Source organism: Oenanthe melanoleuca, chromosome 7, assembly GCF_029582105.1.
Source record: "Oenanthe melanoleuca isolate GR-GAL-2019-014 chromosome 7, OMel1.0, whole genome shotgun sequence".
Classification (NCBI taxonomy): Eukaryota; Metazoa; Chordata; class Aves; order Passeriformes; family Muscicapidae; genus Oenanthe; species Oenanthe melanoleuca.
Window position 1 is genome coordinate 27139315 of NC_079341.1, and position 18230 is coordinate 27157544.

At 38.6% G+C, this 18230-nt stretch overlaps 1 protein-coding gene across 2 annotated transcripts in view; it reads right to left on the reverse strand.

The window, feature by feature from the left end:
- The window catches only part of MYLK (myosin light chain kinase), a 191066-nt gene that overhangs the window by 67078 nt on the left and 105758 nt on the right, over positions 1 to 18230 (reverse strand). For both annotated transcript variants that reach the window (XM_056495971.1, XM_056495970.1), the window contains 5 exons: positions 13838 to 13975; positions 12985 to 13182; positions 11553 to 11799; positions 4015 to 4095; positions 2766 to 3655 (listed from right to left, as the gene is read on the reverse strand). In XM_056495971.1, coding sequence (XP_056351946.1) covers positions 2766 to 3655; positions 4015 to 4095; positions 11553 to 11799; positions 12985 to 13182; positions 13838 to 13975 — 1554 coding nt within the window. The remainder of the gene's footprint in view (positions 1 to 2765; positions 3656 to 4014; positions 4096 to 11552; positions 11800 to 12984; positions 13183 to 13837; positions 13976 to 18230) is intronic.

An 18230-nucleotide genomic window follows, 5' to 3' on the forward strand; every position in this document is an offset into this window, starting at 1 on the left:
GTGGTTTTTTTTGCTGAACACAAGGAACAGCAAGGTCATACCAAAGAAATAAAAAATGGTTTTGCAAGATCTAAACCCACTAAGGTGGACTAGGTCTGTTTGCTCTGAATTCTTCTTCTTCCCCACAGACTCAACCTTCTTTCAGGTCAGGATGACTCTAGAGCATTACCTCCCGGGCCCATTAAATGCTGCTCCAAGCTTTGACAAAGGCACTGCTGCTGAAGTACACCTGTGGGTGTGACTGTTGCATTTTCAGTGTTTGGGGCAAAGGATGCAAACTGGGACTTGCCTTGGGCCTGCTGTATGCTGCTTCCAGTGTTATTGCTGCTCTCTGTGTTTAAAGCTGTTCCAAACACTATCTATGAGACTAATCCATTCAGTTTCTCTACTGAACAGTATTTCCTGATACTGAATCTATTTGCTGTTTCTCAGTTCAAGTCTGTTATTCCACTTATGCCTTCTCCTCTCTTGATTCCTACAAGTATGTATCCTCTCTTGTATCCCACAAGTGTTCCTAATTAGGGAAAAAGAGAAAACTGAATCTCTACAAAATCTGGAACTTACTTAAAGTATCATGCATACCTAGTTAATTACTTAACAGTTGGCATGAAAGAATCTTACAGTGAGAGAGCAGCAACACATTCTTTTCTAAGAGCCAAAGCTAGCAGGTACTGTCAGGAAAAAACCAAAATTGACCATCATGCAATGCACCCTCTCAGTGTACCAGAGGGTATGTAATAAGGTTTAAAAAAATAGTTCTAATCCTCATTCCTTGTCTTTCCATTAAAGGACAAAACTTACAGCCCTGTGTAATATTTCTTTCAAAGATCCTCTGCAAATATGTACAGAAGAAAGCCTGACTTTAAGGTACTGATAACACTGACTACTAAGCATGAGTCAAGGGTAACAGTGCAGGTACAAGTGGAAAATAAGGACAGTGTCTTCAACAGTGTCTTCACCCCCTGCAAGAAGCTGTCCTGGAACAGTGGATTCCTGATGCAGGACTGACCTTTGATCCTGACCTCAATGGGAAGCACTGTTAATGCATGACACCCTGGAGTGTTGTGACCAGAGTGTCACCCAGTCCAGACAAACTGGATGGGAGAAGCCTCATGCCCTGCCCAGACAGGTGGCAGAGCATTTCTGGCCATCAGGATCTTGCAGCTCCACAGTATCATTTTATAGAGTGAATAAGAGTTGGGGGATTATAATAGTCAATTACTCAGATTATTTCAGTGAAGAAAACAGCTTTCTGCAGCACCATAACACTAAAGCTCAGGACTTTAGGAGCTCCACTATAGCTCAGAAGATTTGGTACAGAGGTGCTGTCTCTCTGATGGACTGACAGGAATTGTGGAACTTTGGGATGCGTAATTTCTTTTTCACTCTGAGCAACTCCAAGAAAAGCCCTGAAATCTTGCTTCCACATAAGGCTTGCTAAACTGACTGATTCGGTCAGTCCTTTTTCTAAGAATGGCATTTCCACCAGTCAATGTTTTCTCATGTACATGGCACTTATTCTCTACAGTCCCCTTGGGTGAAAATCAACATGTACTCACAAAAAAACCACCAAAACATCATGCTACTTCAGACAAAAGCCAGACACAATGCATCTGCTACTATTTGCCTTTCTCCATCTACTTACTTTGGTATCTCCTCAATCTACTACTCAAGTACCCCAAGCCTCTCTGAATACAATGCTGTTTCTGACTGCATCCTCTTCAGGAGAATGCTTGTGTTACTCTGCTTGGAACACTGCACAAGGATTCACTGGTTGTGCTGAACTGTTCTGCATATTAATTTGGTTCTCATTTGCTAACACTACAAATATCTGGATTAAATGAAGGAAGATTCAAAAGTGAGAGTATAGATCCCTGTGTCAAGCTATAATTCTCACAGTGAACATGAACTTTTTTGCTACAATGTGCCAGAGGGTATCATTCTCCAGAGAATTCCCTCAGTGTTTTATGGAACACATATGAAGTAAAAAAGGGCTTTTTTTTGTGCTATTAGTTAGTTGTCCTTCCTTTCTATTTGTGTCTCAAGGAATATATATTTTGTCTAGATACTTGCATGCAAAAAACATTCTAGTGGGTAATGTAAAAATATAAAGGAATCACACAGTTTGAAAACAATAAGTATTCCTTCAAGGGACTTCTACCAAATTCTGTACAGTTTTGAAGTTAGTTAAAAGCCATCAAGCCAGTGGAGTTCAAATATTTCAGTGCTTGTAATGGAAACAAAAGCACCTGTGGTGGGGCATTTAATATACTGGAAATCTGTTCTCAAGTCTCATCTTAACTTGCAGTTGCAGTAATTTCTTTCTATGACACAACCCCACTTTGTTTCTTATTGCAATAAAAAGCCTGAAATATTAAACATACAGAAGAATTCAATTAGAATGTGTAAACCAGAATAACATTATAATGTTTTCAAGGTTCTAAATCCTTGAAGTTTAGTTTAAATAAGCATCATGTACCAGCTCCTTAAACAGCATTAGCAATGTAAACAGCATTTAAAAATGCAAGAAGTTCAACTTTATAAAATTTACATCTGCAGGCTGTTAGAGGAGAATCTGCAAGAAATGTCAAACAATACTGTTCCTTGTGTACTCCACTGAAATAACAAGAAAGCTGCATCTGGAAACAGTTACTGGCACAGGACTTAAATAAATACTGCATTACCTTTAATGAACTAAATATTATTAATCAAGAGCCAGATATAACAGTGTGCCATCCAGCTGGCTTGTAATGCAATTAATTTACCTTCTTGGGAGATGACAATAGACTTTGATGATTTGATGGCTTTGCTGTCTAGAGTCCAGGTGACAGCTGCAGGGGGATCAGAGGAAATCCGACATTGTAAGACCAATTTTTCACCATCAGCCACTTGAGCATCCTGAAGCTTCTCTGTAAAGGAGGGTGCTGTTCCTTTGCTTGCTGGTGGTTTGCTTGCTGGTGCTTTGTTTTCAGGTTTTTTCCCAATTATTCCACCATCCACCACTGCACACCCATGTTCACAGTTTCTGTCATTCTTCTCCTCTTTTTTCACTGCTGGTTTGGCAACAGGGGCTTGAGAATTGGGGGTTGCATTCTGGGCTTCAGAGTTGGCACGAGCATTTGGTGCAGGGGTGCCAGCGCTGCCATTCTCCGCAGGTGGCTTTTTCTTGGAGCCCAGCACAGACCTGAAATCTGTAACTGCAGGTTTAGGAGGTGGTGCCTTCTCTGGCAATGGGGTTTTTGGGGTGCCCTTCTTGGCCAGCACAGAGCGGAAGTCCACCTGCTGGGGAGCATGGACTTTCCTCTCCTCCTCTGACAAGGTCTTGGGTTTGACCTGCCGCTGCAGGTTTGCTCGGAAGTCCATTTGCTCGGCTGGGATTTCTTTCAGTTCCTCCTCAGAAAAACTCTTGGTGCTGACTTTCTTGCCTAAAATATCACGGAAATCAAGTTGTTCAGCTTCCTGCTGCCTCAGGCTCTCCTCTGTGTGCTCCCGAGTTTCCACTCGTCTCTTCAGCACGCCTCGGACGTCTTCCTGCTCCTCCTCAGCTACTCTGGTTACACTGCTGTTCCTTTTGAAGCCACTTGTTCTACCAAATGTTAGTTTACCATGATCTCCACCATCTCTTTGCTCTCCAGAGCTGGATGATTCCCTCCCACTATGATCCGAAAAAGAAAAGAAAGAGAGAGCCAGGAAAGGGGCTGGTTTAAAAATGTCAGGGAACAATCTCAGAGCAGGAACAAAATGTGTTTATAGAAGGGGAGGTTGATTAGAGGAGCATACTCCATTAGTTTATTGCATCAATGATGACTTCAGGAGCCATATAAGGGCACAAACAAAAAAGATCTTCTCTACTCTGGCTCGGTACAATGTGCTTAGCTTGTATGATGAAAACAATTTGTTAGGTCACATTTGGGGATTAGGTTGAACAGCAGCCAGCCTGGGTCTGTAAGGGCAGGGAATTAACGGAGCAAAAAATAGAACCCACCCATGCAAGTCCCTGGGAAAAATACTCACTCTCTGAGCATTTCTGCTGTGGAAGCTGAACTCTCCCGCAGCATCAGAGACACCTGGCAGCTGCATTCTCCAACTTGGTTCCTGAAATATGTAAGTGAAATCAGAAAAACAGGGATTTCTTCCTCTGTAACTTGTCTGAGCTAAGTGATTGTGTTTTGCACTAAAGCAGCTCAAACCCAGTGTTGCATTCTCCTTTTCTCTGCCTAGCATTGTGGGGATTGAGTGAGTGGATTTGGTCCCCTTGTATTTAGAGCCAAGCTATCTCAGCTTTTACTGATCTGTTGCTATCTGCACTGGGAACAACATACTCCCTGAGCAAAAATCAAAGCAATTTACATAACGAAGCAGCTGCAAACAAACAAGCTAAAGGAAAATAAATAAAAAAGCTGGAAAATCAAGACAGAGGAAAGGGCTATTTTGCAAAGCTGAAAATCTTTCCAACTCTGCCTACTGTTTATTTATTCAAACCCAAGCTCTTAAGTTTTCTAATGTTAAGATATTAAAAACAGGGTCTCATTTCCTTCCCTCCCCTCTGGCCCAACCAATCAGCAAAACCCATCTACATGGATTGCTCCAGCCTGTACATGTTTATATTAAAAAAACATAAAAGTGTCACCATATATGGTGCTGAGTACTTATTCTTCCTTTTGCAGAGGAATACCACGGATGCCTTCTGGAAAGGGCTCCCATTAAAGAATTCATTTAAAGTGCTCCCCGCTCCCCTGCAGCTCCCTCCCTCCCACAGATATATATCATTCTTCCAGCCCCAAACAGCTCTTCTCTGCTTAACACAGGAGATGCCAAAAGCAAACTTTAACTCCCCCAGGGCAGCAGTTGTGTAATTATTGCCACCACTCCCCTGACTGCTATTAAAAAACCAGACTTGAATTGATTAAGGATTAGAGATATCTTTGATTAGTGAAAACACTTCTGTCCTTCCCAGTTTAGGTATAAGCTTGTAAATGGACTAGAATGCCATGGATTATTTATCTTTTTTGAATAAAAATAATTTTTGCTACTGAAAACATTTCCTGAACATGAGCAGAACACATGTGTTGGAGGGGAGGAAGGCAAGAGAGGCAGGTTTTCCCAGCTGTGTTCTGCTTTGAACTTGCTAGATAAGAGCACCTTCAAGTCCACTTAGCCCTGAAGTTTAAAACATGGACTCAGGACTAGTATCTTACCATAAATATATTGTCTGTCTTGGTTTTTAAATAGATCATGGAAATGCTTTCCTAGATATGGTACTGTTTGGGTGAAAAAAAACCCTGTAATGTCACCCTTTATTAACTTGCAGTGAAAGCAAGATGATTAACACAGATCACAGAATCACTGATTCAGCACAAAGCTTTGTCTTTATAAGAGCAATTAGTGCCATCATCTTCTGAGACAGATATCCCTTGACTTCTATTGCTTCAGAAAAAGAAACAGGGGATCAGCCTAATACGAAAACTACAAAGAAATTGGTAGGTTTGATCAAAGTATCTGGATTGCAAAGTAAAGGCCCTGCTGATAGAAACATATCTTATTTGACTTTAAGACCACTAACAACAAGAAACCAGAAAAATGCTTTTAACACTTTTATATCATGTAAGTCTGAATATGTACTCTAAAAACTGCTATTGAAGGCAATCCATGAGGGAGCACTGAAAGCCACAGCCCTTTTTTCCTTCAAGACAAAAAAACTAGATGACATCTGAGTACAAAACAGAAACTGTCAAAAGGGCAGGAGAGGATCCAAGTCAATGCAGAGAGTATTTAACTCAGCCCTGCACTGGAGACCTGCCATTATTACTAACTTTTATATGTGGCCTCCAAATGGAAGCAAGAAAAATAGAAAGAAGGCAAGACAGATGGAAAGGTAAATAAAAAGAATAGCACATCACCCCCTCCCAACATACTGATTGGCATACAATTATGGCAGGTTAGGAACATTGCTGAAAATCTGTTGTTTTCATATAATGCATTTCAAACTGGCCCCTTTTACCACTATTGGAACTCCTGAGTTTTTTCCTCGGCTTCTCCAAAGTTTTTAAGGAAAGCAGACACACTCTGGAACTGCTCAATCACTGGTGCTGCAGGGCTTGAACAGGCTGTTGGTTTAATTGAAGAGGCCTCCTGTTCAGGACCTTAAACCAGTCCAAGGCTGACAAAGGACAAACCATGCATGCTGGAGTATAGACAACTTGCAGAGTAGATTAAACGTTGAGGCACCCCTGCTCAGATTTTGTTATTATTGTTTGTCCACAAGAATTGTGTCACCAGTAGGAGAGGCTGAAGAAGCAGAGACAGCACTGTCCCAGGAGAGGGATTCAGGGATACTGAATGTGGTCCTGACCACTGTGAAGAATGGTAGCATTTCTGCAGGACCCATTTCTGCAAGGCATCTTTCCCTCTGCAAATTCTTTGCATAAGCGAAGAAGCAAATAAGGCAGGCAAAGTAAATCCTTCTAAAGTAAGCTATTTTTCACAGGGTTTGGAAAATAAAGGAGGGGGTAAGAAAGTAGGAGAGCATTTTGTTCTTTCTATTTTTAAAACCTTGGGAAGCACTTACAAATTATGGCAACAGTGGGACATACAAGTACCTAGATGGAAAAATGATTCACAAGGTAATTTTTTTATCGTAATTATGATTTCTGATTCAAGTGAATGACTGAAAACCAGACTACTGGAAAAAAACCTTGAGTCTGTGTCTGTTCAAAAGTGTAGCCTTCCCAGGGTAAGGCCAGCTCCCACTGAAATCAAAATTATGATTTTAGAAGCAGGGAGAACATACTTTTGTCTTCTGAATCCAGTGGCAGAGTCTAAAAAGGTGAAGTTAAAAACACTGACCCACCTTGGAGATCACAGGATGGAACAAGAGAAACAAGCCAAGAAAAAGAAGAAGCATTGGGTTATTTAGATACCAATTTCAGTCAAGAATCACTCCAGAACCTTGGTAAATATTTTTTACATTTATGCCATTTCAGAATCTAGGCAAGGCAAAGATGCACAGGGGCAATTAGAAAAAAGAGAGCCTTGCAGTACATGGGCACATCTTCAAGTCTTCCATGTCTCTGCTGTTTGGAATCTTGGCAATAACAATATTCCTTGTGCAGCATGAGGTTCTGTGTGTTGGCATTTTATCAACAAAACCTTAGACACAGACAGATCTTAGTGCCTCTGTTACTGTGGAATTATGATAGACATGGATAAAACCTATGCTTAGTAGCTTTGCTATGAAGAAGTGCCTGGAAGTGTTGACTTTTCAGGACTATTCTGTAGAATGCTCATGCACAGGACTTATCTTTAAAATGTCAAGGAATATTAATGAAAAAGCCCACCAAAAACAAATAAAACCCCAGCTGCAAAGCCTGAGGCAATTTTAAAAATAGCTCTGTGTCCTATTGTGGGATCAGTTTTCCCTGGAATGGCTTTTATGTTCAAAATATCTTGAAATACTAGTTTCTTGGCAGAATCTACTCAAATATTTTCACTGAACCTTAGATGAGACTTATTGTCTGCATGTCCCTAGGAAGCACTCCCTAGAGAAGCAGGAAAAAAAGCAGTTGTAATTATACTGGGGGGACATACTGAAATTTCCTACCAGCCTACCAAATATGAAAGAAATACTGCAGAGTAAATGACATTTTTTCAAGAATGAACTGAAAGGGGAAAAGAAGTTGATCCCTACTTATAGCTGGTGCTTCAGTGCAGGTAACTGCAAATCCTCAGAAGGAGGTTTTGCAACTTTTCTGTGAGTTAAATGGAGCGATAGTCCAGACTCCACGAAGCTTTAGCTCCAAAGAAAGCAACTAATCTACTGGATCACAACTCTAGCTGGTATAAAGCAGAACAGCTCTACTGGCTTCAAGAGGATGCACTGAGCTTTTTAGACCTGAAAGAACAATAATTGCATTTGCATTTTACAGCACTAAGCGGGAGAAAAAGAAAGAGTAATGGTTTTCTTCTCTAAAAATAGACAATATGTTGATAGGAGAGAACAAGGTTTGCAAACTGAATTTACGGAAAGACAGAGCTGTATTTACTGTTTAGCCTAATGAAATGTAATCTTAGGTGTTTGTGTGCTTTTTATATAATATGAATTGCAGAGTATTTGAGGTACCACTGATTTATAAAATAAATGGTTTCCCCCGATTTTAAACAGATTATCAAAATATCTAAATCAATACTAATCAACACTAACCAAACTTGTATGGAAGACAGAGTGGGGGTGAAGAAAAACAATGTCTGAGAAGACAAAGGTTAACAAAGCAGATGATTTGTTTAAGGAACTGCAGGATGATTTCAGAGGTCTCCCATGTTTCCTGTATTGCTATAAAGGTTTTGCTGAACAATCACTGTCCAGTTCTCACAGGTTCGTTTTTTTTTAACCTCGTTATTTATGATGTATACACTGAGTGAAAAAACATGGAAAAGTCATATTGGGATAATGGGATACCAGTGACTGGCATCACTGGAAGGATGCAAAGGACAGGAGGGGAAATAGATATCTTTGTTTTTATGAGTAAGGAAAGAGATTTTTATTTTCCATTTTATGCATTTTGCAGGCTGTAAAATGTCCAAATTTCAATAGATGAACTGCTCAAGTGGGTAATTTTTTTTTTAAATATTTATGCAACACAATTCCTCTGAGCCTGAGCCATAACAGGCTCAATGGAACATTATTAGGACAATTAAAATGAAAAATGCAGCTGTAGAGGAATCATAGTCCTGTGTAGGTTTAAAAAATGGACCAGGAGGGGCTACATTGACTACTCTGCTGAAAGCCAGACTTAGCAGTCTACTAAATAGTAAAGGGCAAAGCAAAGATGTATTCTAAATAATGCTGAGGGATGGTAAGACAGAAAGCCAATGAGAAGTCATGGATGGATCACACCAGGATCAGACTGGGCTCCACAGCCTTGTCAGCTCACTCTGACTAAAGGAGAAAGAACCAGCAAGAGGCAAACAGATCTTCTGTTAAACCCACATTTTTAAAACCAGAGTTTTAATTTGTGAGAAGCCAACACAAAAGGAGAATTGTGAAGGTATTAGGACAGAATTTAGAGCTTAAGAATAATGGAGAAGAAAATTGGAAAATAATTAACACTAGTAGGAAACTATGCCCAGACTAAATTAAGAGAGTTGGAGAAGGAGTGACTCCCTAAGAGCAGCTACGCAACCTGCTTATAAAATTAATATGTGAAAAGGAGCTGCACATTTTATTTGAAATGAAAATGATTATGTTTAAAAATAGCCTATTGTCATCTCTGTGAACTCTTTAGTGAATTGACTTATGTTTTCTCAGTTATTCCATGTTTTTTAATGGACTTTGAGAGAAAGACACAAAATGCAGCTCTCTTCCTCTCAGTTACTGTAAAAACTGTTTCTGAACATATAAACACTTCTCATTAGCTGGAATTTTACAAATGACAGCAGGGTAAAATGAGGTATCTGCATTCCATTTGCTCTAATTGCAGCACAGCATTACTCACTATGAATTAGAAAAAGCCAACATGAATGCACTGACCTTTGTGGGATCTCCATTTATTTCTGCAGTGTAGCATGTAATCTGCTGTGTTGCTTTCTAGCTACAACTTTACCTTTTCCTCCTTCCCCCCAAAAGTTCCTCTCATATGTGAAATAATTTAATTTCTAGCTGTACATTCTAGAGTGATGATAATGTCAGACTTCCACAATGAAAAAAGGGCTCCAGTGCTGAATTTGGTCTGAGTGATCATCAACTACACCTGATCAATACGATTGACTTCCTACAAAACCCTCCACAAAGCTCTCTTGGCTCTCCTTCATCCTCTTTCATTCTTATCCACCCCTGAAGTTTTGCTGAAATATCTCATTCTCTTTTCAGTTCAAGTGAAACCACCAGCATATTGTAAGAGAAGATGCTCATGCCCAGGGCACACACACTGAAGTGTGGAAATGTACCAGCAGAAGGTAGCAATTCTCACAGTTTCTGCTCTCTCCTCTCGAGGTTGGTGACCTGAATGAAATTGAGCTGGCATTTCTAATCCTGCCAGAGGTACTGAGTGTTAGAAACACCCCTGATCCCCAAAGGAAAATTAATGCAAGGATTTCTGTAGACATGACCTGCTCAAATGAGCATTATGAATGCCTCAGTTGACCTGGGCAAATTGCAAAAAAGTCAGTTCTGAAATGAGCTAGTTCACAATTTATTGTAGACTACAAAGGGCCTAAATCTACTGAAGAGCTGATTTGCAAGAAGGTCATAGCACATGTGGCTCTACCTACATAAATATTATTAATGAGACTTGAAATTAAGTGTAGAAAAATTTCATTATAGGAAATCTTTATATTCAACAGCTATAATTTTCTAAAAAACTCTTTTCTGGTGAAAAGTGAGTGCCTCATTTGACTTTAAATACTAAAATATACCAAAGCTAGTTTGTGTCTGCCTGTAATAGTCTATGAAAACATACCTTCAAGCCAGGAGGCATCTACATAGTGACACTTAGGTCACACTGGTCGGAAGAAAAACTATAACTATAAAAAAATAAAACTCATTGCTTACAAGCTAAATAGGTTGAATTTATTAAGATATTCCCTCCCTCCTTGTATTAAGAATATATGAGTAATTTATTTGCAAGTAGACAAAGGACAATTCAGACTAGTGCATCTGGACTGAAAAATTAGTGTGTGGAGCAAACCAAATAATTTTTTTCCAGTGTAATGGACTCAAATGTCCATGACGATAAAGTAATTTTAATAAAGAAATGCACAAAAACCAGCAAATAAAGCAACTACATCTATGCACAGTAAATGGCATGGAATGATAACATCACTTTAAGGTTTTACACTTCATTTTCTACAGTCACATAGCTGATATGTAATCTTCACTGCTGGAGGTGGAAATTGCTGTGGCACTTTCTACAAGGTAAAAATCCAGGAAATCTAACTCTTCATTTAAAGGACAGTTATTCTATCAGAATAAAATGAAATTACATTCAAAAACACTCTTCCAGATTTTGTAGGAATGAGAAGATGTTCAAAGCATCAAGGTGCCTCATTTCAAAGATACATCAGCAAAAGGACACTACAAACTTGCATATAAGATTCAGACATTTCAAACATGGCCAGGAAACTCTTCTTCCCCTTAAAGGTATGGATCTTGTGCAACAGCCCTCCCTAGACAGGTTGTTCCCATGGAAAGCGGCATCCTTACGAATACCTAGAGAGATTGCCAAACATGATAAACAACAGCTCCAGAATTCAGGAATTGATTGTGGTTTTCCTTGCTAGAAATTGCTTTTCATATTGCTGCCACAAAGCTTTATTTTACAGGATATCAAAAAGAAAACATACTGCATTGTCCTTTTTTCTTACTCTTCTTGTGTTTCCTCTCTTCTCTTGGAGTTTTGTTTGTTCTTTATCCCTCAGAAATATTCTTTTTTTTCGTATCCTAATGTTTCACTTGAATAGGATGGAACTCCTGTGTTCTTCAAATGGAAATTTTAACTTTTGGGCAAATATAAGTAATTGGTCAAAGGGAACACCCTTCTTTTTCACAGCAAACATACCTGAGCTGAATTTCATATTGCCCTGCATGACGAGACTGCACATTCCTCAAGACCAGTGTGAAGATATCTTCATTTTGCAGGATTTCATACGCTGTTCCCGGCATTATTTCTTTCCCATCTTTGAACCAGTGAACAGTGGGGAAAGGATCTCCAGCAATGGCACAGGATATCAGGACATTTTGCCCAGGAGCTGCTGTCACTGATCTTGGTTTGCTAATGAACCAGGGCTGAATACCATCCTGAGGTTCTAAAATTTACAAACAGAGTTTACATATCAGAAGAAAATGCCAGCTTGAATGTCACCACCAAGCTAATTAATTTCAGGGAAAGCAATCACAGGCAAGGAAAGTTATTTTGAACATGCAGGGTATAAGTTTTTAATCTGAGAATAAGTCACACTTTAATTTTGGAAGTAACTTGTGTTCGTACTAAAATTAATCATTTACTTGGCACTTTACTGGCTCGATCCAAGCTTATATTAAGAACAAAACAAAGGGACTTTAAAGCTGCCCTAAAAGGAATCTTGGAGATTTGTCCTTAGAGAATAGGGATAGGAATAGCTTTAAGGGCAAGTAACAGTACTATGACTGCTGTGCAGTTGAGAGCTCATGCAATAAATCATCATTAACAATTGCATAAAATTGCATTTAATGTAGAAGACTAACCCCAAGGCTGGATCTCAGGGGGGACTGGAGGAGAGAGGAAGGTCTGAATTCAGAGCAGACAGTGACAACAGACCAAACAGCTCTCTCAAACACTGCAGATAAGATAATCTACATTAAAAATAATAAAAGTCTCACAGTGATTTCCACTAATGCTCAGTAGTGGCTAGGAGGAAATGTCAATATTCAGTAATACTAAAAGAAGTCACTGTCACAAAAGTCGTGTGTACCTAGTCACAGGAATTTTGTTGGTACTTGAATGTTTGCTGTGGGACTAACATCATGTGAGGAGATTCATAGCCAAATTTTTTGCAGCTAGTTCTCAGATTGCAGAAATCTAGTCTTCCTTACCTGCTACCACTGCAAAGCTAACATTAAAGCCAGGATACCTAGCTCCTAGAAAACTTTTCCAAATACTAAGGACTTCAATTAGAAACAAAAATATATTAAAAGGTTTACTTTAATCCATAGTTCAGTGAGCCTGATAGTTACGATCTGAAGCTGCATTTAGCAGAAGTTTTGCACTGTCCCTAGAAATAGGACTCAGGAATGCATTTTTGAAATAGTAACATAATGTTCCAGAGTGAAAAGATTTTTTTAAAGCTGCTTCTGCTCAGTATCCTTTTTAATTCAGATGCAGAGACTGAGAAGTTGAGAGTCCTTCACAACAAACCTTATAAACACTCATGTATTTTAAACAGAGATTCCTCCAGCACATTAGAATAATAATTTTCTTTCACCATTTTATAAGGTGAAGAGGAACTTTATACCTTGAACTGTCAATGTAGCCTGTGTTTGACTTTCTCCTACTTCATTCCAGGCTTCACAGGTGTATTTGCCTGTGTCTTCAGGAAACACCTCCTGGATGTACAGACTGTACTCATTGCCTTTCTTCTCAAAGTGGAAATCTTCTGTCTCCTGGATTTCTTTCCCATTATGCAGCCAGATAATTTCAGGAGATGGATTAGCTACAAAAAAAAGAAAGCAAGCAAGAAAAATCTGAGACACAAAACCCCACCATATGTCAATTAAGAAAAGGAGCAAGTTTGGTTGGTTTTTGTTTTGCCACCTGATTCTGCAATTTCATCTTCAAAACATTCAGGAATTTCTATTATTAACTCTGTCAGTGCTGTTTAATGTGAATAGTCTTTCTTATTATGATTAAAATACAAATGAGTAAGGGAAGCATATATACAACAGAGAAGGAGAATGAGTTCTAGACACCACAAAGACGGTTATTAAGAGTTTCTGATGCCAAAGTTCATACCACAACTGCTCTTTCTTTTAATTTTACCCCAGCTGACAGAAACTCAAATCTTGTTTGGTTCGCAACAAAAGCTATTACAAGCTCACTTCAACAAGAGGACCTTATATCTTATACCTTAAACTCATATCTTTATATCATTCCAATTAAGAAACACTTCTACAGGCCTGAAGACATTAACAATGGACAATGTTCAGTCACTCTAAAGATCACATTAGACCAACCTAGCTTTTAAAAAACTTCTTCCTAGAAATATTATTTCCAAATGCAAAGGCACCTGCTAAAGATATGGAAAAAAACCCACACACTTTGCAGTAGGATTTAATTTTTTTATGTAATACTGTTCTATAGCTACACACCTGATACCTCCACAGTCATTATCACTTGACTTCCATCCATTACTCTGAGGTCAGTAAGGCCTTTAAGGAAGACGGGTGCAAAAGTCTTGTTTAACTTTGTAGCCTGTGCACTCTCTGCCTTCTTGCTGCTCTTCTTTTCTGTGAAGTCAAAATAAGAACAAAAGGGGTCTCTTACTGGAATTTTCATGACAAACTTTAACTAACCTTAGGATCAACGTGATTTGGAGACGGTGGTTTTGCTTCAGCTCTCAGAAGGCAAAAAAACCACCTATTTTGCAAAAAAAACACCTGTTTTGCCTTGCCAGAAGAACAAAGATAAGAAACAGGAAAGGAACTGTTCTCCTTCTGAGGATCCTCTTAAATCATTGTTAATAGATATCAGAGAGTGTCACTGAGAAATTACACTCATTTTCCCCCAAGTACACATGCTCAGGTGAAAAAAAAAAAAAAAAGTAAAGCAACCCAAAAACTTGTAAACAAAAGTTCAATGCCTTTAATCACTGCTAAATTAATCTGAAAACCCACTGCAGTACAAGATTTGTAACTCTGTAAGAAATTACAAACTATTTGGATTGTTAGGTGGCCAATATCCAATAGATTTGAATTTATCACACTCTTCTCTTGTACTTCACTTCAGCAATTGATTGATGATGGGAAAGACTGAAACCTGAGGTTATCAATATGTATCACAAAACACTCTGTTGGATTAGGGCTTTTAAAATTTTCCTTTTGAGGCTGTGCAATCAAATGCTGAGGGAATTTGGAATTAAATAATTCACTCTTAAGTCTATCTGTATATGTTGTTTCCAGTAGCCACAGCCATTCAGAGGCTGTGAAACAAGACCATTTAACTGTGATCTATGTGGTACACTAGACCAGGACGTCTACTCCTGCTCTAAAAGCCTGAGCAAAGACATTTCTGAAGCCCAAGCAGTGATCCTGACCAAAAGTAAAAAGTCATAAATATTTATTGGTCCCTTGGATACACTTTTGTTTGGTTTAGTTTGTGTTCAGACCTCTTACGTCTTGCCTTTAAAATTCCAGCCCTACATTCTATCCACATGTGAAAATATTTTTATTATGTTTATCCCTACCTTCAACATTGTCAAAGGAATATTAAGCACATCCAAAATACTATTACAGCAACAGAAAATGCCAGGCCAGAGCAAAACTACAATTCATAAAATTAGTGATTAGAGAAAAAAGACACCAACTCACTGAGAAAGTCCACTGAACTTCCTGGAGGTAAAAAGTTAAATTTGTACTGGGGTAATTTGAGCTCAGCATAAATTTGGAAGCAGCCTGGAGGGGAAGTTTTTCCTCTCCTCTAGCAAAGTTTTTTCTAGGCAAAATCTTGTCTCACTGGCTGATGCTGCAGATCTTGGCTTGGCACTGAGTAGGGGAGACACTGATGCAGGTGAGAATGGAAATATGGGACCTAGGTGAGACCCATTTGGATTAATGTTATGGAAGCATGACTCTGAAGGGCCTGATTCACCATCAGATCACACTGATCAGTCTTAGGGCTTCTCACAGCACCTGGTTGGAAGTGACTAATGCTGAAAATAGCCAAGAAGTTGGTGAAACTCATCTACAGAAACAAACTCCTGTGGTTCACTGTAGCCCTCTGTTTTGTAATGTTCATTCAGAGAAACAGCTTCAAACAAGAGCTGCAGTAAGCAATGACAGCACCTGCTCCTTCACTGCTCTAATGCCTTGCAGGTAGTTCTTTTGTCCCTCAAAGTGAAACTTTGTCTCACAAAATGTGGGGGGAAGAAGAAATCCACATAATGAAAAAAAAGGAGAAAAAGAAAACAAAGAAAGGAAGAAAAGGAAAAAGATCCAAATAAAATAGTAAAACAGGAAAGAGGCATAGGGGGAAAAGAAAAAGAATGGAAAGTATGCTTAAAAAAAGTTCTTGTTATACATTTTACTGAAATAACTGATAACACTGCAAATCCAGAAGACAGATATACAAGAAGAGGAAAGCAGGGAAAGGAAAGCAAAAGCAGAGGTGTGTCTCTAGACCAACAAAGAAACATCTCAGAAAAGTTCAAGCCTTCAGAGAAGGACAGGTAACAAAAAAGACAGAACCAACTCCCATGAAATTTACCAGTGATCAGAGATTAAATTTGCTCATAGTGGTTCTAGCAGAAATTCTCCCAAAGCCCTGGTACACACCACATCCCTCACAACTGGCTCTTTGCTCTGTTGGATTCACATGCCTTCTACATGTTGCCTAAATAAATGGATTTTTATAATCAAGGAAGACAATACAATATAACAGCCTCAGCTTATTAAAAAGAAATGTGTGAGTAATTACAGAAGAAGCAGAGCAGGATCATTTCCCATAAGGAATTTTTCAGCAATGCAAACTCCTCCAAAACGTGCTGAAGACATAAAAGATTCATGTACTGGAATAAAACCACCTTCTTGCACAGACCTGCATAAACATTACATGGGAGCAAGCAAATAATTCACAGTAATTGCATATATGAATCACAAACCCAAAAAATTTAAGCCTCACTTTTTAAAGTTCTCTCAGGCAGATGTATCCTATGGTAGTGAGGAGACCCACTGGTATGAGGGACATCAAGATTTACTGGGGGTGCAGGCATCTACTCCAACAAGAGCAAGCTGTAGGACAGAAAGGATAAAAACCAACTTGCCATTGCTGCTGATCAGCACTCTGTGTAAGGGAAACTGTCAAACTCAAATGAAGGGGGCCAGAACCTGTCTCACCACTGGACAAATCTTAAAAAATAATAGTGCTTACACTAAATTTAAGCAGCACATAGGTTTATGCTGACCTCCTGGATGAATACCAGTTCTGTGCTTAAACAGAAACTTAGGATGGCAAGTATCAAAAAAATAGAAGTCTGTGATATGTGAGTAGTAAAAAAACTTTAAAGAATAGAGCTTGAGTAAAAGAAAAGTTACTGGAGAGACTAAAGAGCTATTTCATTGCAGGGAATGAATGTAATCATGCAGAAGAATATTCAGATGGATCATTAAATCTCAAATACTGAAAACTCAAGGCTTAGTCCTGCAACAGAAAAGCAGCTTTCTGAAAACATTCCTATCCTTGTGAATGTACCATACAAAAATGCAGATACACTTTGATTTAATCCTTGAAGTTTAGTCCCTGAAGAACCTGATTTCTCAGTTCCTGTTGTAAGGAAGGAGTAAAAACATCTCCCTGTGTATTGCTGGTGTTCTTTAGAGCACAGAGGAAATGAAGACATTTCTTTAACAACAGATAAAAAAATCTGTTGTACATAAGAGCTCAAAAATTAGAAGCTATCATGGCTAAAGCAACCAGTACTCTTACACAAATGTGTGTCATCAAGGAAACAGCACATATATGGCTAGTAAGTCTGACTTCATGGCAACTCAAACAGGCTTTCTTCAAAACACAAGCTTTCCCTCCTACTCTAAAAATACATATTTTTAAAGGGGATCTCTAATTTATGCTATTGTTGTTTAGAAGTGTACATTAATCTGCATCATTTTGTGCCAACAATTTAATCAGAATATCGCAAAAATCACAAAATATTTCATGATATAGCAGCAACAATTAAAAAGAATTTAGTTCTAGCCCATAACTGCTATTTCATTAAGATACCATAGGAGTTCCTTTCATGTAATATTTCTTCTTTTACTTAAAATTTGATGTTATGGACTTCTAGACTTAGAAAAAATTAAAATTGTCTACTGACAACTTTCATTTCTCACAGAGGTTTTACACAGGGCAACACAGTCCATTTTAATTCTGTCATTTAGCCTAAAATCATTGCATTTTCTCAGAAGGGACTGGTACAATCATGCAGAGGCCAAATTACGAAGTCTGAATGTTAAGTATTTTCAAATTCTTCTGAAGCTTGTAAATGCTTTTAGTTGTTTATTTATGATAGCACTATGCAGTGACTCAGTGTTTGTCTGATGAATGCTTTAACATTTCACAATTTTAAGATGAAATAGCAGTACTCTACATATAATACACCTAAGGGCTCCTTCAGTTTTAACCTTACAGGTCTTGTTTGGAAAAAGTAATAAAATTTATTTTGGAGTGAAAAGGTGGGATGCTGATCATTCAAGATTAAGCAAATAACTCCTGTTCCTATTTATGTTGAAAAGAGACTTTGTGATTTTACTTCCTCTTGAAAACATCTGGCTTTATTTTGACAGAAAAATATCTAAAGGAAAACCATACACAAAAAACCAGAAAGTATTTGCAAAAGGGCGGCTTCAAAAAGTTGAACGACCATAGAAGTTCACATTCCCTGGCCACACTAGGTCTGTTCTAGTTTCATACATCAGGAACAAAATCCATGACTTGCACCAGTAAAATAGTAGGGAAGCAGATATGAAAACTGGACACAAATAAGCAAAC